We start from the raw sequence: 27277 nt of genomic DNA on the forward strand, positions 1-27277 counted from the left end.
ATATTCATTTGAGTTTTTTCTTGCTATTTTTTTTTTTCATCACCACTCTGAGAAGTGAGCTAGGATCTCCAAGCTCCTTTTATGGAGAATTTTGTGTGGCAGAGCTGAATGGATTAGATGTCTTTCTGATTTCAATTTATCCCACGATTGTGATGCAAATGGATAAAGATCAAATACTGAGCAATTTTGGAGTAAGACAGAGAGAAATGAAACATGATGGGCATCTCCCATGGCTTCAGGAAAAGAGATGGCTTGAAAGGAGAGGTGCTACTGTTGTTGAAGTAGGCCAAGTTGCTCAAGTTCAGGAATATTCAAAGCTGAGGTGAGGAAAGTTTTGAGGCATGAGGACTTGGGTACCTGAGGATGCAAATTTTGGATGAATCAGCCATACAGCTTTATTTTGGGAAAGTATTGAGGTGATTCCTTACTTGGGATAACTGTGGGGAGAAGGTGAAAACCTTCCTCAGGATTTCATATTCTAAAGAATTCCAGAGTATATGGCCAGGCAGAGAGGTGAGGAGGCTCTGAGGCTAGGGACTGTGCCTGTTGGGAGAGTAGTGAGGACAAGAGCCCCTGAGAAGCCTTTACATGTGGTCTATGTCCAGTCCGGCTGTCACCAGAGAGAATTATGGAAATCAAACTCTCAAGAGTTTGATAAATAAAATTAAAGTCGCACTTCCTTTTGACAAAAATGTTATAACATTTTTATACATTACTCATTCTTCTATCCTCCTGTGATTTTAACTTAAAATATTTACTTTTTCTGCATTTAAATATACTATTTCTAGATTCCCTTACTCTACACTATTTTATGTTTACTTTATATTTTATCACTTGTGAATAGATAGGTAGATAGATAGATAGATAGATAGATAGATAGATAGATAGATAGGAGACCGAGACTGGGGGAAGCAGAGGAAATAGGACATGACCCAGAGAGATGTAGGAGGCACAGAAAGACATAACGATGGTGCCAAATACACAGATACAAAGGTGCCAAGTACATGGTGCCAAGTACACAGAAATGAACAAGAACAGATAGGTACAGATGTTAGAGGGAAACCATGTAGACACAGAATCAGAGCAAATCATGTTAATGACACAGAAGGGTGCAGAGATAAAAGAACAGGCTCTGGTTAGATGTGCAGTTGGATAACAGGTCATGAGCTTCAACTGCAAAACACAGAGTGGCAGGTTTGACACAAAAGCCCCATCTCCATAGAGGTTGCTACTGTTTTTCTGGTAGGTACTGGGCAAGTACTTTTCATACAGTCAGTGTCACAGCTTCACTCAACAAAAGTGCTCAGAGCAGAAGCAGAGAACTCTTGCTGTAGAGTAAGGTCCCATGTCCCTCTGCCTCTTCTTCCCTTGGGTGCTCCACAGCCGGTCAAGGTGGAGAACAGGGAGAAGTACAAATGGTTTGGTATAAACAAAATAATTTCTGTGCACTCTCCATGGCAAGGGAGTGACTCTTCTCTTCCTTTGGAAGAAACAATATCTATCATTATTTCTATATTGTTAAGGTTTTAGAATGCTGTTAAACTATAATACTAAAAAATTATTTAAAAATGCTTAACTGATCCATTTACAAGTAAAATACAACCTATTTGCTTTCCCTGGACTGGATCATATATTAGGTCCAAGTGCATCAGTCATATCTATTCTATACATGGGCTGTGAGCTTCAGACAAAAAATAGAATTTAATGGGAGGCACAATTTTTAAAATGGGATAAAAAATGGTTGCAGCAAGGAACAGCTCTGGTCTACAGCTCCCAGCATGAGCGACACAGAAGACGGGTGATTTCTGCATTTCCGTTTGAGGTACCAGGTTCATCTCACTAGGGAGTGCCAAACAGTGGGTGCAGGACAGTCGGTGCAGCGCACTATGCGCGAGCTGAAGCAGGGCGAGGCATTGCCTCACTCGGCAAGCGCAAGGGGTCAGGGAGTTCCCTTTCCTAGTCAAAGAAAGGGGTAACAGATGGCACCTGGAAAATTGGGTCAGTCCTACCCTAATACTGCGCTTTTCCAACGGGCTTGGAAAACGGCACACCAGGAGATTGTGTCCCGCACCTGGATCAGAAGGTCCTATGCCCACGAAATCTCGCTGATTGCTAGCACAGCAGTCTGAGATCAAACTGCAAGGCAGCAGCGAGGCTGGGGGAGGGGCGCCCGCCATTGCCCAGGCTTGCTTAGGTAAACAAAGCAGCCAGGAAGCTTGAACTGGGTGGAGTCCACCACAGCTCAAGGAGGCCTGCCTGCCTCTGTAGGCTCCACCTCTGGGGGCAGGGCACAGACAAACAAAAATTCAGCAGGAACCTCAGCAGACTTAAATGTCCCTGTCTGACAGCTTTGAAGAGAGTAGTGGTTCTCCCAGCACACAGCTGGAGATCTGAGAACGGACAGACTGCCTCCTAAAGTGGGTCCCTGACCCCCGACCAGCCTAACTGGGAGGCACCCCCTAGTAGGGAAAGACTGACACCTCACTCGGCCAGGTACTCCTCTGAGACAAAACTTCCAGAGGAACTATCAGACAGCTGAACTTGTGGTCTCATGAAAATCCACTGTTCTGCAGCCACTGCTGCTGACACTCAGCCAAACAGGGTCTGGAGTGGACCTCTAGCAAACTCCAACAGACCTGCAGCTGAGGGTCCTGTCTGGTAGAAGGAAAACTAACAAACAGAAAGGACATCCACACCAAAAACCCATCTGTACATCACCATCATCAAAGACCAAAAGTAGATAAAACCAAAAAGATGGGGAAAAAACAGAGCAGAAAAACTGGAAACTCTAAAAAGCAGAGCACCTCTCCTCCTCCAAAGGAACGCAGTTCCTCACCAGCAACAGAACAAAGCTGGATGGAGAATGACTTTGACGAGTTGAGAGAAGAAGGCTTCAGACGATCAAACTACTCCAAGCTATGGGAGGAAATTCAAAACAATAGCAAAGAAGTTAAAAACTTTGAAAAAAAATTAGACAAATGGATAACTAGAATAACCAATGGAGAGAAGGGCTTAAAGGAGCTGATGGAGCTGAAAGCCAAGTTTTGAGAACTACACGAAGATTGCAGAAGCCTCGGGAGCCGATGCGATCAACTGGAAGAAAGGGTATCAGTGATGGAAAATGAAATGAATGAAATGAAGCAAGAAGGGAAGTTTAGAGAAAAAAGAATAAAAAGAAATGAACAAAGCCTCCAAGAAATTTGGGACTATGTGAAAAGACCAAATCTACGTCTGATTGGTGTACCTGAAAATGACGGGGAGAATGGAACCAAGTTGGAAACACTCTGCAAGATATTATCCAGGAGAACTTCCCCAATCTAGCAAGGCAGGCCAACATTCAGATTCAGGAAATACAGAGAACGCCACAAAGATACTCCTCGAGAAGAGCAACTCCAAGACACATAATTGTCAGATTCACCAAAGTTGAAATGAAGGAAAAAATGCTAAGGGCGGCCAGAGAGAAAGGTCCGGTTACCGACAAAGGGAAGCCCATCAGACTAACAGCTGATCTCTCGGCAGAAACTCTACAAGCCAGAAGAGAGTGGGGGCCGATATTCAACATTCTTAAAGAAAACAATTTTCAACCCAGAATTTCATATCCAGCCAAACTAAGCTTCATAAGTGAAGGAGAAATAAAATCCTTTACAGACAAGCAAATGCTGAGTGATTTTGTCACCACCAGGCCTGCCCTAAAAGAGCTCCTGAAGGAAGCACTAAACATGGAAAGGAACAACTGGTACCAGCCACTGTAAAAACATGCTAAATTGTAAAGACCATCGAGGCTAGGAAGAAACTGCATCAACTAACGAGCAAAATAACCAACTAATATCATAATGACAGGATCACATTCACACATAACAATATTAACTTCAAATGTAAATGGGATAAATGCTCCAATTAAAAGACACAGACTGGCAACCTGGATAAGGAGTCAAGACCCATCAGTGTGCTGTATTCAGGAAACCCATCTCATGTGCAGAGACACATATAGACTCAAAATAAAGGGATGGAAGAAGATCTATCAAGCAAGTGGAAAACAAAAAAAGGCAGGGGTTGCAATCCTAGTCTCTGATAAAATAGACTTTAAACCAACAAAGATCAAAAGAGACAAAGAAGGCCATTACATAATGGTAAAGGGATCAATTCAACAAGAAGAGCTAACTATCCTAAATATATATGCATCCAACACAGGAGCACCCAGATTCATAAAGCAATTCTGAGTGACCTACAAAGGGACTTAAACTCCCACACAATAATAATGGGAGATTTTAACACTCCACTGTCAACATTAGACAGATCAATGAGACAGAAAGTTAACAAGGATATCCAGGAATTGAACTCAGCTCTGCACAAAGTGGACCTAATAGACATCTACAGAACTCTCCACCCCAAATCAACAGAATATACATTTTTTTCAGCACCACACCACACCTATTCCAAAATTGACCACATAGTTGGAAGTAAAGCTCTCCTCAGCAAATGTAAAAGAACAGAAATTATAACAAACTGTCTCTCAGACCACAGTGCAATCAAACTAGAACTCAGGATTAAGAAACTCACTCAAAACCGCTCAACTACATGGAAACTGAACAACCTGCTCCTGAATGACTACTGGGTACTTAATGAAATGAAGGCAGAAATAAAGATGTTCTTTGAAACCAACGAGAACAAAGACACAACATACCAGAATCTCTGGGACACATTCAAAGCAGTGTGTAGAGGGAAATTTATAGCACTAAATGCCCACAAGAGAAAGCAGGAAAGATCCAAAATTGACATCCTAATATCACAATTAAAAGAACAAGAAAAGCAAGAGCAAACACATTCAAAAGCTAGCAGAAGGCTAGAAATAACTAAAATCGGAACAGAACTGAAGGAAATAGAGACACAAAAAACCCTTCAAAAAATTAATGAATCTAGGAGCTGGTTTTTTGAAAAGATCAACAAAATTGATAGACCACTAGCAAGACTAATAAAGAAGAAGAGAGAGAAGAATCAAATAGATGCAATAAAAAATAAAAAAGGGGTTATCACCAACGATCCCACAGAAATACAATCTACCATCAGAGAATACTACAAACACCTCTATGCAAATAAACTAGAAAATCTAGAAGAAATGGATAAATTCCTCGACAAATACACCTTCCCAAGACTAAACCAGGAAGAAGTTGAATCTCTGAATAGACCAATAACAGGCTCTGAAATTGTGGCAATAATCAATAGCTTACCAACCAAAAAGAGTCCAGGACCTGATGGATTCACAGCCGAATTCTACCAGAGGTACAAGGAGGTACTGGTACCATTCCTTCTGAAACTATTCCAATCAATAGTAAAAGAGGGAATCCTCCCTAACATATTTTATGAGGCCAGCATCACCCTGATACCAAAGCCTGGCAGAGACAAAACCAAAAAAGAGAATTTCAGACCAATATCCTTGGTGAACATTGATGCAAAAATCCTCAATAAAATACTGGCAAACCAAATCCAGCAGCACATCAAAAAGCTTATACACCATGATCAAGTGGGCTTCATCCCTGGGATGCAAGGCTGGTTCAACATACGCAAATCAATAAATGTAATCCAGCATATAAACAGAACCAAAGACAAAAACCACGTGATTATCTCAATAGATGCAGAAAAGGCCATTGACAAAATTCAACAACCCTTCATGCTAAAAACTCTCAATAAATTAGGTATTGATGGGACGTATCTCGAAATAATATGAGCTATCTATGACAAACCCACAGCCAATATCATACTGAATGGGCAAAAACTGGAAGCATTCCCTTTGAAAACTGGCACAAGACAGGGATGCCCTCTCTCACCACTCCTATTCAACATAGTGCTGGAAGTTCTGGCCAGGGCAATCAGGCAGAAGAAGGAAATAAAGGGTATTCAATTAGGAAACGAGGAAGTTAAATTGTCCCTGTTTGCAGATGACATGATTGTATATCTAGAAAACCCCATGGTCTCAGCCCAAAATCTCCTTAAGCTGATTAGCAACTTCAGCAAAGTCTCAGGATACAAAATCAATGTGCAAAAATCACAAGCATTCTTGTACACCAATCATAGACAAACAGAGAGCCAAATCATGAGTGAACTCCCATTCACAATTGCTTCAAAGAGAATAAAATACCTAGGAATCCAACTTACAAGGGATGTGAAGGACCTCTTCAAGGAGAACTACAAACCACTGCTCAATGAAATAAAAGAGGATACAAACAAATGGAAGAACATTCCATGCTCATGGGTAGGAAGAATCAATATCGTGAAAATGGCCATACTGCCCAAGGTAATTTATAGATTCAATGCCATCCCCATCAAGCTACCAATGACTTTCTTCACAGAATTGGAAAAAACTACTTTAAAGTTCATATGGAACCAAAAAAGAGCCCTCATCGCCAAGTCAATCCTAAGCCAAAAGAACAAAGCTGGAGGCATCACGCTACCTGACTTCAAACTATACTACAAGGCTACAGTAACCAAAACAGCATGGTACTGGTACCACAACAGAGACATAGATCAATGGAACAGAACAGAGCCCTCAGAAATAATGCTGCATATCTACAACTATCTGATCTTTGACAAACCTGACAAAAACAATCAATGGGGAAAGGATTCCCTTTTTAATAAATGGTGCTGGGAAAACTGGCTAGCCATATGTAGAAAGCTGAAACTGGAACCCTTCCTTACACCTTATACAAAAATTAATTCAAGATGGATTAAAGACTTACATGTTAGACCTAAAACCATAAAAACCCTAGAAGAAAGCCTAGGCAATAAATACCATTCAGGACATAGGCGTGGGCAAGGACTTCATGTCTAAAACACCAAAAGCAATGGCAACAAAAGCCAAAATGGACAAATGGGATCTAATTAAACTAAAGAGCTTCTGCACAGCAAAAGAAACTACCATCAGAGTGAACAGGCAACCTACAGAATGGGAGAAAATTTTTGCAACCTACTCATCTGACAAAGGGCTAATATCCAGAATCTACAATGAACTCAAACAAATTTACAAGAAAAAAACAAACAACCCCATCAAAAAGTGGGCGAAGGACATGAACAGACACTTCTCAAAAGAAGATATTTATGCAGCCAAAAAACACATGAAAAAATGCTCATCATCACTGGCCATCAGAAGAATGCAAATCAAAACCACAATGAGATACCATGTCACACCAGTTAGAATGGCGATCATTAAAAAGTCAGGAAACAACAGGTGCTGGAGAGGATGTGGAGAAATAGGAACACTTTTACACTGTTGGTGGGACTGTCAACTAGTTCAACGATTGTGGAAGTCAGTGTGGCCATTCCTCAGGGATCTAGAAGTAGAAATACCATTTGACTCAGCCATCCCATTACTGGGTAGTTACCCAAAGGACTATAAATCATGCTGCTATAAAGACATGCACACGTATGTTTGTTGCGGCACTATTCACAATAGCAAAGACTTGGAACCAACCCAAACGTCCAACAATGATAGACTGGATTAAGGAAATGTGGCACGTATACACCATGGAATACTATGCAGCCATAAAAAACGATGAGTTCATGTCCTTTGTAGGGACATGGATGAAACTGGAAAACATCATTCTCAGTAAACTATTGCAAGGACAAAAAACCAAACACCGCATGTTCTCACTCATGGGTGGGAATTGAACAATGAGAACTCATGGACACAGGAAGGGGAACATCACACTCCGGGGACTGTTGTGGGGTGGGGGGAGGGGGGAGGGACAGCATTAGGAGATATACCTAACGCTAAATGACGAGTTAATGGGTGCAGCAAACCAACATGGCACATGGATAGATATGTAACAAACCTGCACATTGTGCACATGTACCCTAAAACCTAAAGTATAATAAAAAAAAAGGTTGCAACAATTAGAAAATAAAATAAAACCCTACTAGCATTTATAGTAGCATCAAAATACATCAAATACCTAAAAATAAACCTAATGAGAGACGTCGAAGACCTTTACCTTGAAAATTACAGAACAATGCTGGGAAAAATTAAAGATGACCTAAATTAATTATAGTCAGTTTTCTGTATCCATGGTCTCTGCATCTGTGCATTCAACCAACCATGGATATAAAATATTTGGAAAAAAAAGGATGGTCATGTCTGTACTAAACATTATTCCCTGAACAATGTGGTGTAAACAACTATTTATATACCATTTACATTGTATTAGGCATTATAAGTAATCTAAAGATGGTTTAAAGTATATGGAAGGATGTGCTTAGGTTATATGCAAATACCATGCCATTTTATACAAGGAACTTGAACATTCATGGATTCTGGTATCTGTGAGGGTCATGGAAATAATCCACTGAGGATATCCACTGAGGGTACTGAGGGATGGCTGAACAAATATTTTACGTTCATGGATTATAAGACTCAATATTGTAAAGATGATAGTCTTAACCAAATTTATCTAATAGATACAACGCAACCCGATCAAAATCCCAGCAGAGGGGGGTGTGTGTGTGTGAAAATTGAGTAGCTCATTCTAAAATTTATGTGGAAGTAAAAAGGACCTATAATAGCTAAGATAATCTTAAAGAAGTAAGCAGAAGAAAACATAACGTATGACACAAAGAAGGATGCAATGACAAGAGAAATAGGGTGTTGAAGGGTTCACCCTCTCAGATGTCATGATTTATTATAAAGCTACAGCAGGGCCAGGCATGGTGGATTACGCCTGTAATCCCAGCACTTTGGGAGGCCAAGGCAGATGGATCACTTGAGGTCAGGAGTTCTAGACCACACTGGCCAACATGGTGAAATTCCGTCTTTACTAAAAAAATACAAAAAATTAGCCAGGCATGGTGGTGTACACCTGCATTCCCAGGTACTCGGGAGTCTGAGGCAGGATGATAGCTTGAACCTGTGAGTTGGAGGTTGCAGTGAGCTGAGATCCCACCACTGCACTCCAGCCTGGGTGACAGAGCAAGACTCTGGCTCAAAAAAAAAAAAAAAAAACTACAGTCGTTAAGACATGTGGCTCTGGCACAGACAAACAGACTAATGGAACAGAACAAAGAGTCTATAAAGAGACTACACATATATGGCCACTTGATATATGATAGTGGAGAAAGGATGGTCTTTTCAATAAGTGGTGTGAGAGCAACTAGTTATCTATCTTGAAAAAAAAAAATAAAACTTGACCACATTGTGGTCAATGATTAGTGATGTTAAGTACCTTTTTATATGTATATTGGCCATATGAATATTGTTTTTGATACACAAAAATTAGTTTCAAATGGACCTTAGATCCAAATATGAAAGATAAAGCAAGGTTTCCAGAAGAAAACCTAGGAGAATATCTTCCTGATTTTGGGTAGGCAAATATTTCTGAAACGGAACATGAAAAGCACTAACTATGAAAGGAAAAATTAATAAATGTGATTTCATTAAAATTAACTCCTATTATTCAAGACAGAAGATATTTGTAAAGATAATTGCAAAATATTCAACAAAGAGCTCATACTCAGAATACATAAACAAAACATGAATCAAAAAAGAAACAATCCAATTTAAAAAATAAAAACAAAACCCCAAAACAACACGGGCATATGACTTGTACAGGCCCATCTCAAAGGAGCATATCTCTAGCTGTTTACGAAAAATAGTTCTTCTAATCATAAAGATCGTAGAACTGATGACAGGTAAAACTGTCTCCTGCACAGGTCTCTGGTCTTTTGAGAAATGACAACCTGATATGAGCTTGGGTATTAAAATCTCATACGATTTAAACTACAGTCCCAGAGCTACAGTTTACCATCTAATACTATATATATTCCTGTATCAGAAGTGTAGGACTCCTTGTAGATTTATATCCTCCAGAATAAACCCTGAAGAGAATGGAGAAAAATTTCACTCAAGGGTAAATATGGAAATTCCACAGTCCCAAACATGTCCCTCACTTGCAGATCTCCTCTGAGATGATTTCTTTTACCTCCCAGGCAGAGATGATGGCTCTGACCTTCACGGAATTCCTACACCTCAAACACATCTATTTACCACTAGCACATGATAACTCAGTTATTGGTTTACATGTCAGTTCCGTCTTCCCCACCTGACGGATGGCTCCTTAAAGGAACGGGCTGTGTTTAATTCATCTTCAGATTCCTGGTATCTTAACACGGTATAGGGCAGATAGTAGGTACTCATAATATTTCTGAAGGACTAAACAGATGATAGAACAACCTGAAGAAAGGTATGCAGAAAACTTTGAAAAGTCTGTATGTGAAGCTCAAAGGGAGCCATGAGAACCTGAGAGTCAGAGAGGCTGGTAGAGCCTGGGACTTGAGGAAACCACCCAATGTGTTACAAAGAGGTTCCATACTCTAACATCATATATATTTTTTTCACATAGTAATTTTAAGTTAAATCACAGAGATATACAGAAGTTCGAGGGCCTAAAAGATTAGTTCTGCTTTTGACTTTTGCTCTGAATGTTTACTTAAGATCTTTGTACAAAACAGACCCACATGAATATCCTGTTCTTTATAAACAAACAATAGGCCTTTCTGATCTGCCATTGATAGATAGCATTTGAGGATTTTTTTCCCCTTTAGACTGGAACAGCACGTGTGTGTCCACTCATTTCCCCTATGAACACATGTTCAAGTTGGTTGGATGAAACTAATTAACCAGGGGGCAAAATTTGTCTTGGCTTATAACTAATTAGTTCATAGATGAAACATATAATTTTGGTACCTAGTACCAATATGCATCATCTTTTAATGAACTGAATTGAATCAAAGACAATAAAATTTAATGAAGAATTAATTTCAAAGCATAAAGTTATATTACATAATTTTGTTTATAATTGAAAATTTACCAAAGAGCATCAGTACTTGTTCACTAGGGTACTTTGCATTTAACAATGCTGACTACACAATGTACATGAATTTGAAGGCTACAAATTTCAATACCATAAGACTCTAAAATAATTATACACATACTAGATTAACATTTTCTCAGTAATAGTTAAGTCACTGAAAAGAATTACCCAGCTAGATTTTTTACCTCTCCAAGGACTTCCTGTAAGATTTCAGCATGTTTTTCATACGGCTGTTCAAAGTTTATATCCTGTGACATTTTTATAGTCTCTTCAATCATGGACACAACCTCTGGATGATCTGCAGTTACATCTTCTATCGAGTCTTCTGTTGGGGCTAAAGTAAAATAAGCTGATAAATTAATGCCATTAATAATTTTAGTGGACAATACTACTTGCAATAAAACATGATTGATAATATCTGACCCAAGAAAGTATTATTTTCATGTCACTGCAGCACATGTTGGAAGGAGGGAGAAATAAGACTCTGGAGAGGAAATGTTAGGTCAGGAATCACAGCACCGCAAACTCTCAGAGAAGTGACTTAAAGTCAGTATAGCAGAATGAAAGTGAAAGAGGCAAGAAGAAAGTCATGTCTGGCAGGAGTCAAAACCAGGGAAGAAACGTAGGGGCCAGAGGATTCCAGGAGTCAAGTGAAAACACAAGTATCTAGGGAATGAGTCAAAAAACAAGATGAAGACTTCCAGTAACTAGCATGAGACTACAAGGGGCAGTGAGAGGACAAGAGGTAGGCAAGTTGGAGGGGATGGTGAAAAGGTGGCATAGCCTGGTGTTTCAAGTGTTACACTTGAATCTTGTCCTCTTTGGTGTGAAGTGTGTCCTTGCATGGCTGAGTTGGCTCTCAGGCTGCATCATGATGTAAATGTTTGTTCATCTGCTACTCTAATGAGATAGGAGTTTGGCAGTTTCACCTGACTCCTTGAATTCTGCATTTGCAGTCAAGCTTCTAAGCCTCTGTGCCTCAGGGCTCCATCTGTCAGGGTCTCTAGCTGGAGCCAGACTGATCCCAACCCAGAAAAATCCCAAATGGTCTTCAAAAGCAGTTGCCTGCTGCGCCCCCTGCCTGAAAGTGTTCTCAGGGATCAAAAGACTCACAGTTCCTGGAAAGCCAGAGCAGAAAAGTCAAGAACCCATGATCTTACTGTGCCCATGGGAGTGGGTGCATAGTGAAGCAGAAACAGCCAGGCAAAGATGTGAAATGTGCTAGAAGCCGGTAATTGTCCACCCAATATCCATTCGCCTCTTCCTTCATACAGCAACCCTGATTTTGTCAAGGCTAGCAATGTGCCCCGCTGAAAAACTACATCTCTAAACTTCCCTTATAGCTTGGAGAGCCAATAAGAGGCAAGCAGAGTTTGTGTGTGTGTGTGCACGTTTGTTTATGTGCACTCGCATGCACATGTGCTCCTCACACTTGGCTGACTCAGCTAAGTGCCAGTTTTTGTCCTTTCCTTTCCTTTTCCTTTCCCTTTCCAGCGTTCCTGCTAGGTACACTGATGTGATGGCTGGAGCTCCAGCAGCCATCTTGTGGCTTATTATAGTAGCTGTGTGCCAGGGATGGCAGAGCAGAAAGATAGACTGCCTGTCTTCCCAATATTCTTTTTCACCAAAACAACATATCATGTATTAGTTTTTCAATGTTCTTGCATGTCCAACATACTAGAGTAGCCATTAAAGTAGAGTACTTGGGTATTAATCATGCTTTTATTTTTTTTTAAAAATCACACATTTCTTCTTCTAAATTCTGACGGAACTACTTGTGTTTTTTAGAACCACAGTCTAAAAGAATCAAATTATACAAATATTAATTTACCTGTATCTGAATACAACTTTACATCTTGACTAGCATCTTGAGAATGCCTTTTAAATGTGGATGTTTCACCAGTTTCTTTTCCATCTGTGAATAAAACATTGTGAATGCCTAAAGAATGGTATTAAAAAAAAACGTAGGTGATTCCCAAGAAAGACTGTAATATAAGTCTAGAGAACCAGGACTCACACTCCCAATTTTTAATTAAAATAACAACCATAACATTTAAATGGGTAAATATATCTAGCACAGATAATGAACGTAATAACATATAACAAAACCAGGAGTAATTTCAGTTTATTATAATGCCAACGGATCTAAACAGAAAAAAACAATCAACAGTGCCCTTCCTGAGGCAACTAACACCCTCTTGACTCCTAGAGGTCAAGGCTGTGCTTACCTCAGAGACACAGGGCAGAAAAATGCCTTCTTACCCATGGATACTGGCAATATTGGCGTCCTTCCAGCAGTGGATAGAGGTACTGCTGCCTGCTTCTAACTTGGACTGCCTCCCCCAAGGCAGACTTGGAGCAGACAGTCTTGGGGCAGGGCTTTCTTTGTGGACTGGAGTTGGGAACTCCACAGCAGCAAAGATGAGGCTGTCAGCTGCCACCTGATGGTCAAAATTTTAATGTACAGGGGGTGGGGTTGTTCTGTGAAGGCTGTGCATGTTAAGGGACGAGGAGTGCCATACATGAGTTTCTGACAGTGCCCTGTTCAATTCTTACTAGGCTTTAAATAAACAGCAGGCAAGCACATCTGTCTGAATTAGTGGGAGAAACTAAACAAAAAATCAGCTCTACATTATTTAACAAAATAAATGACAGGTGCACTTTAAAACTGAATTAAAAAACCATAATATAAGTTTATATATATAAACTTACACAAATATATATTTATATAAAAATTTATACAAATACTTATAAATTTATGTATATAAAGCTATTATTTATATATGTCCTCCATTACTTATATATAAAAATGTCTTCCTCTCAGACATTTATATAATTATATATATTAGATATTATAAATTGAACATTTATAGAATTATATATGATATAATCAATCCATCCTCTCAGACATTTAGATATAATAATAATCTATCCTCTCAGACATTTAATATATATATAAATGTCTGATTGAGAGGAAGACTTTTTAAGCCTAAAAATGAAGGAAGAAAGCAACAAAGAGAAAATAATGATTTGACTGCAAAAATGTGAAAAATACCTTTACTTCAAAAACACCAAGCTGACTTAGAAGACAAACCACTCAATTTGTAAAATATATGAAAAATAAGAGACTAATATAGAAAGTTTATACACAGACTATATAATTGATATAACCATTTAGAAAAATGGGCAAAAGACAAAAATAGTCACCTCAAAAAAGAAGAAATATAAATGGTTAACAAATATGAATATAAATTTCTGAAGTAAAAATTAAAACAACAGAAAATACTGAGGAAACAACGACATATATTTTGTATATTACTGGGGAAACATAATTTGGAACAATTTTACGCAAAGCAATTTGACTCTGTCTGTAGCTTCATATTTATTAATTTAGTAATTCCTAGAAATCCCCAGGAATTCTAGAGAAATTGTGCAGTAACTTATAATGAGGGTTAAAATAGTTCCCAATGAAGTAATATAATTAAATGGTACATTATAAGTAAAAAAATGTAAAAATAGTTTATATTATAGCTATTCTATATTACATATAATTATTAATGTAATGCTATATGCTCTTATGTTCAAATATGAATAGAAAAATTTTATAAGGATAAATAGCACAATGGGTAAATGATAAAGTTTCATAGCTAAAATTGTGGCCTTAAGATGCTCTGATTCCAACACGTTAAAGTAGAGAGCTTTTAAAAAAGAGTTTATGATATGATAATGATTGTATAACACTGGAAATATTCAAACATTTTTCTTTGGGCTCTAATTGTATCTGACTCCTCATTTATATGTTTTCTTCTTTATTCTAATAAACTGACTTCTGTTCTACAGTTGTTCAGTTTAAATCCATAAAGAAATATTTAGCTTTTTTCCTCCTGAAGTTTCCAATTTTGAGGGTAATTTTAAGCATAAATATAAACATAATCAAATATGAAATAAATGAAAATGAGATCCACAAATGTGGGATTAGCAGTTCACTTTGTTACCATCTTTATCAACTTTAGCAGCTTGATCATGGAGGACATTTTCTGACTTTGTTTTGGCTTCTTCAGTGTCCACTAAAGAGCTGCCTCTGTCCCTTTGGGAGCCTTGAATGTACCCTGCAATGAAAGAATAATATACTTTATCAGCTAATCTATTTATATTAGGAATGATTTGGTCAATAACATCAGCAATATATTTCTTTACCTTCTTCATCAGTTGACGAGTGTGTTGCCTCCACTGGGGATACTCCAAACTCCATTTTTTCATATTGCCTTTGAAATTCTCTTAAAGCTGTTTCAGCTGAAATATAACAATGGGTGGTGGTGTTAGCAAAAGGTAGTTGGGGATAGAGAGACAGGTAGAGTGACCAAAAGCCCCTGCTTCAAAGTTAGACACACTTGAGTTTCAGTTCTGACTTACAAGGTGTAAGGGCTGTGTGGCTTTGGTAAACCACTTGATCTTTTTGTCTCAATTTCTAGGCAAAATGAGGATCTTTAAACTGAAAGCACTGCTGTGAGGATTAAATGAGGTAATGAATATAAATACTTAACTTGGAAAATGCTGGCACACAGGAAGGCTGTTCCATGTTAGCTGCCATCCTCTGTATAATCATTTAATTTTTATGTTAAAAAAACCTCAATATTCTCCACTGACAAATTTTTCTTTTTTTTTTTTTTTTTTTGAGACGGAGTCTTGCTCTGTCGCCCAGGCTGGAGTGCAGTGGCGCAATCTCGGCTCACTGCAAGCTCCACCTCCTGGGTTCACGCCATTCTCCTGCCTCAGCCTCTCCGAGTAGCTGGGACTACAGGTGCCCGCCACCACGCCCGGCTAATTTTCTGTATTTTTAGTAGAGACGGTGTTTCACCGTGGTCTCGATCTCCTGACCTCGTGATCCGCCCGCCTCGGCCTCCCAAAGTGCTGGGATTACAAGCATGAGCCACCACGCCCGGCCGACAAATTTTTCTTAAAAATATATTGAGGCAAACTTCAATAGCAAAAAATTCCAATTTAAAATTTTAAGTAGAGTTACTCCTATTGTCAGATTTAGAATAATTGGTGAATTTGGAAAAGAAAATAAAAAGGCTTTTAAGTTTGCAGCATATGAGAGATAGCATCTATTTCTATATTCCAGTGGGAGAAGACAATTTGTGGAAAGCTGTAAAATCTATGATTTAATGTTAGAATTTAATGTGAAAGAAACATTACAGATCACTGTTCTTCCTCCAGGAGCCCGGCTAATTTCCTGCCTTGGTCCAGGTCTCAGTCAAACATCCCCTCTTTGGAGATGTCTTCCCTGGGCATCCCAAAACTTCAGTATCCCTACTCCAATCACTGTCTGCCCCATTACCATGTTGTATTTTTTTTCCATTTGTTCCCTTGGCTTTTTTTTTTTTTTTTTTTTTGCCTTCTGCCCTCTATTGAAATGTGAGCACCACAAGGACAGGGACTTCATGTGTCTTGTTCTCATCTGTATTGCTGGTGCCTAGAATAAAGTCTAATACAAAGTAGGTATTCAAGTATTTGTTGAATGAATTAATAAATTCACTTTGTCCAGCCTTAAATAGGTTGAATAACAAGCCACTTTAGTAGACTGAGCCAATATTTCTCCAGCTTCAGTTTGTAAGTTGACTGAGATATTTTAAATTTTTAATTTTCATTTTGAAGGTAATATACTAAAAATATAACTTCACTCTAGATTGTCTGGATAACCATTTGGATGGCATGCAATTTCAGTGCTGGTCTTTTTGTTGTTTTTTGTAATCTCTTGGGCACCATGTTGAATTATTTTATTTGTTTACAGGCTGAGAAAGAAGAGAGGTAGATTTATTAGGTAAATACTGTGTTCTCATCTAGCAAAAACTCAACATTGCCATGTACGGAGAAGTAATTTCCTTGCTATTTAAATAGTTTCAGGCATGGAAAATGTTGAGAATCTTCCCAATTTATGTAAAAAGTTAAAAAAGAAATGATAGCAAACTCTGACAAATAGAGCACATCTCCCCCCCGCCCCACTATAAACCAGTCACACCTAAGAATGTAGGGAAAAAGTCCTAAATAAACAAACAAAAGTAAAAAAAATATGTTATAAGAATAATGAAACTAGGCACAGTGGCTCATGCCTGTAATCACAGCACTTTGGGAGGCCAAGGCTGGAGGATCACTTAAGGCCAGGAGTTAGAGACCATCCTAGACATCATACTGAGACCCCTGTCTCTGCCAGAAAAAAAAAAAAATCACAACCACTATTTGACATTCTAGAATTGCTTACCTACATAATTAGTCAAGAAAGGAAATAAATATAAGTATTGGAAAAAGAGGGGTTTAAACTATAATTCTTTTCAAATTATATGATTAGCTCTCTGGAAAACCCAAGAGAATCAACTGAAAGTCCAACTGAAACGAAGTAAGGTTTATTTCAGAAACACAAGAATTGTTTAATGTTGGAAAATACATTAGTATAACTGATCAAATCAATAGGTCAAAGGATTAAAAACTTAATGATTATCGGTCAAAGGATTAAAAACTTGATTATCTTGAAAGATGCTGGCAATACATTTGATAGTTTTCATTCTTTTTTCTTTTTCTTTCTTTCTTTTTTTTTTTGAGACAGGTTGGAGTGTGGTGATGTGATCATAGCTTACTGCAGCCTCAACCTCCTGGGCTCAAGTGATCCTCCCAGCTCAGCCTCCTGAGTAGCTGCGTCTACAGGTGTGGACCACCACACCCAACTAATTTTTTTTTTTTGGTAGAAATAATGTTTCCCTTTGTTGCCAGGCTGATCTTGAGCTCCTAGCCTCAAGAGATCTTCCCACTTTGGCTTCACAGAGCATTGGGATTACAGGTATGAGCCACTGACCTTGACTGCATTTGGCAATTTTCAATATCTATTCCAGATAAAAATACTTAATAACCTGATGGAGAAATATTGACAAGAACCCCTTTAAAGATGCTCAGTATCATAACCACTATTTGACATTCTAGAATTGCTCACCTACATAATTAGTCAAGAAAGGAAATAAATATAAGTATTGGAAAAAGAGGGGTTTAAACTGTACTTCTTTTCAAATTATATGATTAGCTCTCTGGAAAACCCAAGAGAATCTACTGAAAGTCCATCAGAACTAGAAGCCCGCATCGCCAAGTCAATCCTAAGCCAAAAGAACAAAGCTGGAGGCATCACGCTACCTGACTTCAAACTATACTACAAGGCTACAGTAACCAAAACAGCATGGTAGTGGTACCACAACAGACATATAGACCAAGGGAGCAGAACAGAGACCTCAGAAATAATGCCACATATCTGCAACTATCTGATCTTTGACAAACCTGACAAAAACAAGAAATGGGGAAAGGATTCCCTATTTAATAAACGGTGCTGGGAAAACTGGCTAGCCATATGTAAAAAGCTGAAACAGGATCCCTTCCTTACACCTTATACAAAAATTAATTCACGATGGATTAAAGACTTACATGTTAGACCTAAAACCATAAAAACCCTAGAAGAAAGCCTAGGCAATACCATTCAGGACATAGGCATGGGCAAGGACTTCATGTCTAAAACACCAAAAGCAATGGCAACAAAAGCCAAAATGGACAAATGGGATCTAATTAAACTAAAGAGCTTCTGCACAGCAAAAGAAACTACCATCAGAGTGAACAGGCAACCTACAAAATGAGAGAAAATTTTTGCAACCTACTCATCTGACAAAGGGCTAATATCCAGAATCTACAATGAACTCAAACAAATTTACAAGAAAAAAACAAACAACCCCATCAAAAAGTGGGCGAAGGACATGAACAGACACTTCTCAAAAGAAGACATTTATGCAGCCAAAAAAAAACATGCAAAAATGCTCATCATCACTGGCCATCAGAGAAATGCAAATCAAAACCACAATGAGATACTACCTCACACCAGTTAGAATGGTCATCATTAAAAAGTCAGGAAACAACAGGTGCTGGAGAGGATGTGGAGAAATAGGAACACTTTTACACTGTTGGTGGGATTGTAAACTAGTTCAACCATTGTGGTCATTGTGGCGATTCCTCAGGGATCTAGAACTAGAAATATCATTTGACCCAGCCATCCCATTACTGGGTAGGTACCCAAAGGACTATAAATCATGCTGCTATAAAGACACATGCACATGTAGATTTATTGCGGCACTATTCACAATAGCAAAGAGTTGGAACCAACCCAAATGTCCAACAACGATAGACTGGATTAAGAAAATGTGGCACATATACACCATGGAATACTATGCAGCCATAAAAAATGATGAGTTCATGTCCTTTGTAGGGACATGGATGAAACTGGAAACCATCATTCTCAGTAAACTATCGAAAGGACAAAAAACGAAACACCGCATGTTCTCACTCATAGGTGGGAATTGAACAATGAGAACTCATGGACATAGGAGGGGGAACATCACACTTCGGGGACTGTTGTGGGGTGGGGGGAGGGGGGAGGGACAGCATTAGGAGATATACCTAATGCTAAATGACCAGTTAATGGGTGCAGCAAACCAACATTGCACATGGATACATACGTAACAAACCTGCACATTGTGCACATGTACCCTAAAACCTAAAGTATAATTTAAAAAAAGAACTAGAAAGGAAGTTTAATAAGCTAGATAGTTTTAAATAAATATATTAAAATCAAATAGCTTTCCAACATACTGTTAATAACTACTTACAAAATATTATAAAAAGATCCCATTCACTAGTAATAAAATGACAAAATATCTGGAAATAAGCTTATTAAGAAAACTGTAGACAATACATGAAGAACGCTACCAAATATTATGGAAAAACAAAACTAGACTAAAAAAATAGAGATTTCATGTCTGCATGAGAAGATCTAATAGTAAATATGAGAATTCTTACCAAATTATTACATAATATTAATACAATCCTCCCACTGGGATTTGTTGTAGAACTTGACAAAAATTCTACAGGCATCCTGACATCTAGTACAGTTCCTGGCAAACAATAAGCACCCATTACATGGAACAAATGAAGAAATAATCAGGAAACAATTTAAAGCAAAATGTTTTGAGGGAGGATTTATATTACCACAAGAGTCAAAATGTATCATAAAGCTTTGATAATTACATTATGTATTAAAAATTGTACTATAAATATCAATAGAATAGAAATTCCAGAAGTTTATACATACCCACACAAACTTAATATTAGGATAAAGTTGGCATTTCAAACCTCCAGTAAAATTATGGATAATTTAGTAATTGTTATTTGTAACATTGGCTCAGCATTTGGGAAAAATAATGAATTTAGAGATATATCTAATACAAAATTTATTACAATAATTACATCTTAATTAGAAAGAAGTATTATTTTAAAATGAGTGAATGTAATTTTGCGTATACCATAGGATCACAATTAACCATTACAAACATGAATAGAAAAAAAGAGAGGAGCAAAGAACAAGAATGGTTCTTGTCCTAAGTATGAGTGAGTTTTCCTTCTATATGCTTTTTCTGATTTTCTGTGCTCACTTGAGAGGAAAGAAGAGCACATTTATTTGAATCCCAATCACTTGCTGGCTGTCAGCTCTTAAATAATCCCTCTGAGTTTCTTCAACCACTAGAATTGGCCATAAGAACATCTACCGTGCAAACTTGTCATGAGGATTAAATAGGATAACACATGCAACGCAGTTAGCATAGCTCCAGCCTGTAGTAAATGCATCATGAATAGCTATTATTACTTTTGTCATCAGAAAAACATAATTAGGAAAAAGATATTTGGAATGGAGGCACTGATGGCCACACAGTGCACTGCCATAGCTTCTGGGACTCTGAACAGTGGTGACTGAATCTAGCTAAAATTGCTGAAGCTAATCCCAGATTTTGGATTTAGATTTTTGAAAGTGAGGAAGATCCCATGTTGTACATAGGAAATGTTGCATTAAGGGCATTCCATTAAGAGGAGAGGTTTAGATTAAGCTACTTTCATGTGTTCTAATATGATTAGTTACAAGACTGCCAACTAGAGATACAAAGCCTGCAAAAACCAATCAATGAACATCAGAAGTAGTCATGAAATGAGAACTCTCATTTTTCTTGGAGAAAAACAGAAAAAAAAACCCTTTTTGTCTATTCTGCAATGTGATCAACAGTCAGTGAGACACAGGAAGAGGCAGAATGGTCAGGAGAAAGACCACCAGGACTTTGGAAATGAGGGATCAAGTCTCAGCTATGCCACCTGCTGGGTGGTTTCCAGGGAGCCATTCAACCTCCATGAACCTCAGTTCTCTCAACTATAAAATTAGAGGAGAAAGGTGTTAAGTGATCACTACTAAGGCTTCTTCTAGTTTCACTGCATTAAATTAATCTTTCCCAAATAGAAAGATTTAGTCACAATCAGGACTGCCATATAAGTCCAAAACAACAATAAGCTCCACAAGAGTCAGGTGGATTCTTCCTGTTGTTTTAATGACTGGTGTAGATAAAGGTGTAAATCCTGATCAAATAGTCTGCCCAGTAAGATAGACCCATTGGAGAAAGAAATCCAAATTTAGAGGCTCCTTCTGATTCATTTCCTTAGAGGTCTAGAATTGAAATTTTTTTTCTCTGCTTTTGAATTGGTTTATGTACATCAATTCTTCAATTATTTGTTGAGTCTATAACACGTAAAGTGCCAAGAATGCCAAGATGAGCTAAACAAAGTCCTTGCTTTCAAGTAGCCAGGCTTAATTTTTACCTAAACTTAAAACACACATTTTAAAAAGATGTTTCACCTTGTTTTCTAGCTTGCAGTTCCCTGAGAAGCTTTTCTTTCACAACTTTAATTGCTGCTGTAGTGGCCTCCGCTATGGTATTCTCTACTAATGTTTCACGGGCTTTATCAAAACGTGGCTGAACAAGTTGAGCATAGTCGACTACCTGTAAAGAATATTTGAGAAAATCAACATAAGCATGAGTTATTGTGATTATTAAACACATTGTTCATCTATCTATGTATATCTATCTATATTTCTATCTCTATTCCAAAAATATTATTACTGCTTGAGGTATATTTGGAGTTATGTTCAGAATTCACCTATTTTTGAGTACTTGCTTTAATAGAAATTCAGCCATATTTTTCATGTAGGATATATGTCTATATATGTATTTATCATGTAGTATATATATTCAGATTATGTATATATTTTGACTTAACAGAAGTTAAAACATAGATATATATATTTTAAATCCATGTTATATGTATAACTTACATACAATAAAAGGCATACATCTTAAGTACACAGTTTGATGAGTTTTCACGAATATATATACATATATTAACCACAATCAAGATATAGAACATTTGTCGGGTGTGGTGGCTAACATTTGTAATCCCACTACTTTGGGAGGCTGAGGCAAGAGGATCCCTTGAGGTGAGGAGTTCAAGACCAGCCTGAACTTTTACATCACTCCCTAAATTCCCTTATGCTCCTTGTTGTCAATCCTTTCCTGCCTTATTCCTTCCCCAGCTTTCATTCCTGGCCCCTGGCAACTACTTTCTGCCTTCTGTAGCTATAAATTACTTTAGTGTTGCCTTTTCTAGAATTTCATATAAATGAAAATATACAGTATGTGATCTTTTTCAGGTTTTCCCTCCTTAGCAGAATGTTTTGGAGATTCATCAGTGTTATTGTGGGTATCCTTTTTATTGTTGAGTGGATTTCACTGCATGAATTTACTACAGTTTTTTATTCATTTATCTATTGATAGACATTTAGGTTGTGTTCTACGTTTTGGTTATTATGAATAAAGCCGTGAGGAACATTTGTACACAAGTCTTTTTGTGGTTATGTGTTTCCACTTCTCTTGGGTAAATACCTAGGAGTGAAATTCCTGGGCCATATGGTAAGTGTGTATATAACTTTATAATAAACCATCAAAATGTTTCGAAAACAGTTGAACTATTTTACATCTCTACCAGAAAGATATGAAAGTTAGTTTCCTTGCATCCTCACCAACACTTGGTTTTGTGAAGCTTTTAAATTTTCTAGTGGGTGTGAAGAAGTATCTCATTGTAAATTAAATTCACAGTTCCCTAATCACGAATACTTTTGAACTTCTTTATATATGCTTATTCACTTATATTTTTCTCTTTAAGCATATGTTCAGCTTTTGCCTAAAATTGTGTTAGAATAATTTCTATGTTCTGGATATAACTTGTCAGGTAGATAACAGATTTAATACAGAATATTGGGATCTTAAAAATAGGATTCTATGTGTCTTTAATTAATATTTACAGATCCCTATATTCCCATTCTGCTTTTCTCTTGGTAGAGAAAAATTAGAGGAGAAAGGTGTTAAGTGATCACTACTAAGGCTTCTTCTAGTTTCACTGCATTAAATTAATCTTTCCCAAATAGAAAGATTTAGTCACAATCAGGACTGCCATATAAGTCCAAAACAACAACAAGCTCCACAAGAGTCAGGTGGACTCCTCTAATTTTTTTTAGTGATCCTCCACTGTTTTATTCCATGCCAATAAATCTTCATCCACATCATCAGTTTTTAGTATGTGCATAGTATTGCATCACATGAATATGTTACAACTTATTTAACTAAAATATCAATACATATATATGGTATACTATATATACATAATAGTATATACATATACACCATATACTATATATACTATTCATACATATACATATACACCATATACTATATATATTATTCATATATATACATATACAAACATATACATATATATATATATACTTGCTGATAAGAGCATAACCATTAGGCATAGGTATTGGAAATACATATGCAAGCCTAAAATCCATGCATATCCTTTGAACTGTCAACTCTGTTTTATGGATTTTTCTTAAAAAACTGTCAAAGATATGTTCATAATTTTGTTCATCATAGCCTAGTTTATAGTTGCAAAAATGTATATGCCAATATGTGTATTATATATTATATATATTTTATACATTATATATAATATACATATTACATTATATATTATATACATATACATTCCTATAAGAAAAAGAATCAGGAGTCTCCATATGTATACATACACATACATACACACATATGTATATACTATAGTCATATATATAGCATATATAGCTTATATACATTGTATAGTATACTATGTATATAATATGTAATATATATTTTGTATAATAGTATACTATAGTATATTATACATTAATGTATAATATTAATATAATATATATTAATATAGTGTTAATATTATATTACTATTATAAACCAGAATACAATATATTAAATTGAATATTATATATTAATATATAATATATGCATAATATGCTATATATGTATATATGTGTATTATAGACATAAAATATATGTATATAATATATAATATGTGTATTATAGACATATAATGTATACATATATGATATATGATAATATATATAAAATGTACATAATATATAACACACATATTATATATTATCTATATTTTGGTATATACATTTTTGGTACATAAACTAGGCTACAATGAACACAATTATCTACATATCTTTGATAGTTTCTTTAGAAAAATCCATAAAACAGAATTGGCAGTTCAAAGGAAATGCATGGACTTTAGGTTTGCATATGTATTTCCTATTGCTATGCCTAACGGTTATACTCTTACTAGCAGTCTATGAGAATGTACTTCTCCCATCCTAGGTACACATCGAAATTGGGTGTTTTTAGTAATCTTTTAACTGTTACAATGAGATTGATATGACAAGTCTCTGTTTTTGGCATCTATCAAGGAGGTGGTATCCTTTTGCTAACGTTTAATGGCTATTTGTATCTATTATTCTGTGAATTGCCTGTTTGATTTTTTTTTTCCTATTGAAGCTTTATCTGCATATTGATTCATCTTTTTATATTTAAAAATGATAATTCCTTTATCTGACACATATTGTGATGTGATGTCCACAAATCTTTTCACACACCTCCCTTCAGAAGGTGGAGCCTAATTCTCCTCTTTAGTGTAACTAGAACTTAGTAGTGACTTGCTTTAAATAGAGTATGATGCAAGTGATAGTGGATGACTTTTAAGACTAAGTCATGAAAAACATTACAGCTTCCTCCTTGGTTAACTCTTTCTGAGGGTAGTCAGTTGCCAGGTCATGAGGACACATAAGCAGTCCTATGAAGAGATCTACACAGAAAGGAACTGAGGTCTCATTCATGTGATTGAGCCATCTTCCAGCCCCAGCCTAGTGTCAGATGAGTGCAGCCCCAGATGACATCTTACCTGTAACCTCATGAAAGCATTTAGGACAGAACCATGTAGCTAAGCCACTCCTGAATTCCTGACTCAGAGAGACTATGCAAAATCATAAACACTTATTGTTGTTTCAAGCTGTTAGGGTAATTTTTTATGCAGTAATAGATGAGAAACACACACATGGCAAATATATACTCAGTATTTTCCTCTGTATGCTGTCAAAAGTTTTACTTTCCTTCTAATTTTTTTCCTTTTTCCTTCTAATTTACACTTTAAATAATCTGAAATCACCTGGATAAAACTTTTTCTTCCCCAAATGATGAACTAGTTAGGAATCTTAGACACACACATACACACTCAATTTCTTCTCCCACATCCCTCCATAAGCCCCCAAGAATTAGATAATACATTTTTAAAAAATAATATGCATTATTCATGTTATTATGCTTATAGAACAATTATTCACAATTACGTAGAACACATTTATATTTCGGTTCCTGCAGGTTTTTTTTTTTGTGGGGGTTGCTTAGTTTTCTATATACCTACCAATAATGAATTCCCAAACTCTTCTTCACAAGTATAAATTTTTGCTTGAAAATACATCAGGTGATCATCTCCCTGGAGCTATCTCTTCTGGAGCCCTCTGGACTCCTACCCCAAACTGGATTGGTTATTTTCTAGGCTTCTAGGCCTGCAGAACAACTGACATCATGGGCTCTCCTTCCCCCACCATCTTGGGATTTCCTAACCCTCTTCCTTGTCAGGGATGCATGGATGCCCTTTTGCTTCTGGATCCCATGTCGCCATCTTGGTTTAGGCCCCCATTTTGATGCACCACATCCTCTAGTAGCTTCTGACAAAGAATACATGAGAGGCAATTTTTTGCGTGTGTGACTGAAAATGCCTTCATTCTATTATTAGACTTCGTTTGCCTGAATATAAAATTCTAGGCTATCAGCCACTCCCCCCAAAAATTGTCTTCTGGCTTCCAGAGTTGTGGGTTAAGAAGTTCCATGTTATTGGAATTTCCAGTTCTTTCCATGGGACCTAGTTTTCCTCTCCAGTCTTCTAGGCTCATTTTACAGAAGCTTCTGGATCTTTGCCCCCATTGTCTGATAATTTCAAAGTGATGTCCCTTCGTGTGGGTCTTTCTCCATCCATTTTACTGGGCATTTACTGTGTCATTTCTATCTGGAAGCATGTCCTTCAATCTGGGAAATTTTCTGCAGTTATTTCTTTGGTAATATTCTTTTCTCTGGTAGCTCCTACAAGAATTCCTATATGGATAATGAACACCCTAGACTGACCTTATAGTTTCTTTTCTTTTCTATTCTTTTTTCGATTTGTCAGTTTATACTAATTTCTAAAAGGTAACTTTAATTTCTATCTTTTAACTCTTCTATTAAATTTTTCATTTGTGTTGTATTTTCTTTTTTAATGTTCTTTCATCTTGCATATATTTTAATTTCAAAGGACCCTTTTTGTTTTCCAAATGTTCCCTTTTCTGTTTCTAGTATCCTGATCTAGTTTCTGGATTCAATAATTACTCTTATTTTCCAGAGCATGTTAATAATCGGAAGCTTCATTTGCATGAGTATTGTTTGTTTAGTGTTTAGGTGATCTGGCTTGGCAATTGTATTATGAAACTCATAGTCATCAGAAGGCCAGAAAGTGACTTTTATCTGAAAATGTCTTTGTGTTATCTCATTTTTCAAGGACATTTTCACTTGCTATATACTTCTAGGATGGCTTTTCTTCTTGTAGTTGTTTAAAGCTCTTGTTTCATTGTTTTCTGATTGCCATTGCTTCTGATGACAAGTTGGCTGTCATTTGTATCAATGTTTTATTCTATTTAACATATCAATTTTTCTGTGGCTCCTTTAGGGGAGGGGTCTCCCACCCTCAGGCCACGGACTGGTAGGAACTGAGTGGCACTGCAGGAGGTGAGCAGTTGATGAGCATTACTGCCTGAGCTCTGCTTCTTGTCAGAGCAGTGGCAACATTAGATTCTCATAGGAGCATGAACCCTATTGTGAACTGCACACGCAAGGGATCTGGTTTGTGTGCTCCTTATGAGAATCTAATGCCTGAGGATCTGAAGTGGAACAGTTTCATCCTGAAACCATCCTCCACCCCCACAACCCAGTCTGTGGAAAAACTGTCTTCCATAAAACCAGTCCATGGTGCCAAAAAGGTTG

The 27277-nt window shown here is 37.0% G+C and overlaps 1 protein-coding gene across 2 annotated transcripts in view; it reads right to left on the bottom strand.

Moving 5' to 3' along the window:
- The window catches only part of AK9 (adenylate kinase 9), a 229600-nt gene that overhangs the window by 127613 nt on the left and 74710 nt on the right, over positions 1-27277 (bottom strand). For both annotated transcript variants that reach the window (XM_055261102.2, XM_063631005.1), the window contains exons 13-17: positions 21616-21760; positions 15054-15149; positions 14852-14965; positions 12688-12771; positions 11042-11190 (exon numbers count right to left, since the gene is read on the bottom strand). In XM_055261102.2, coding sequence (XP_055117077.2) covers positions 11042-11190; positions 12688-12771; positions 14852-14965; positions 15054-15149; positions 21616-21760 — 588 coding nt within the window. The remainder of the gene's footprint in view (positions 1-11041; positions 11191-12687; positions 12772-14851; positions 14966-15053; positions 15150-21615; positions 21761-27277) is intronic.

This window comes from Symphalangus syndactylus, chromosome 2 (assembly GCF_028878055.3).
Source record: "Symphalangus syndactylus isolate Jambi chromosome 2, NHGRI_mSymSyn1-v2.1_pri, whole genome shotgun sequence".
NCBI lineage: Eukaryota > Metazoa > Chordata > Mammalia > Primates > Hylobatidae > Symphalangus > Symphalangus syndactylus.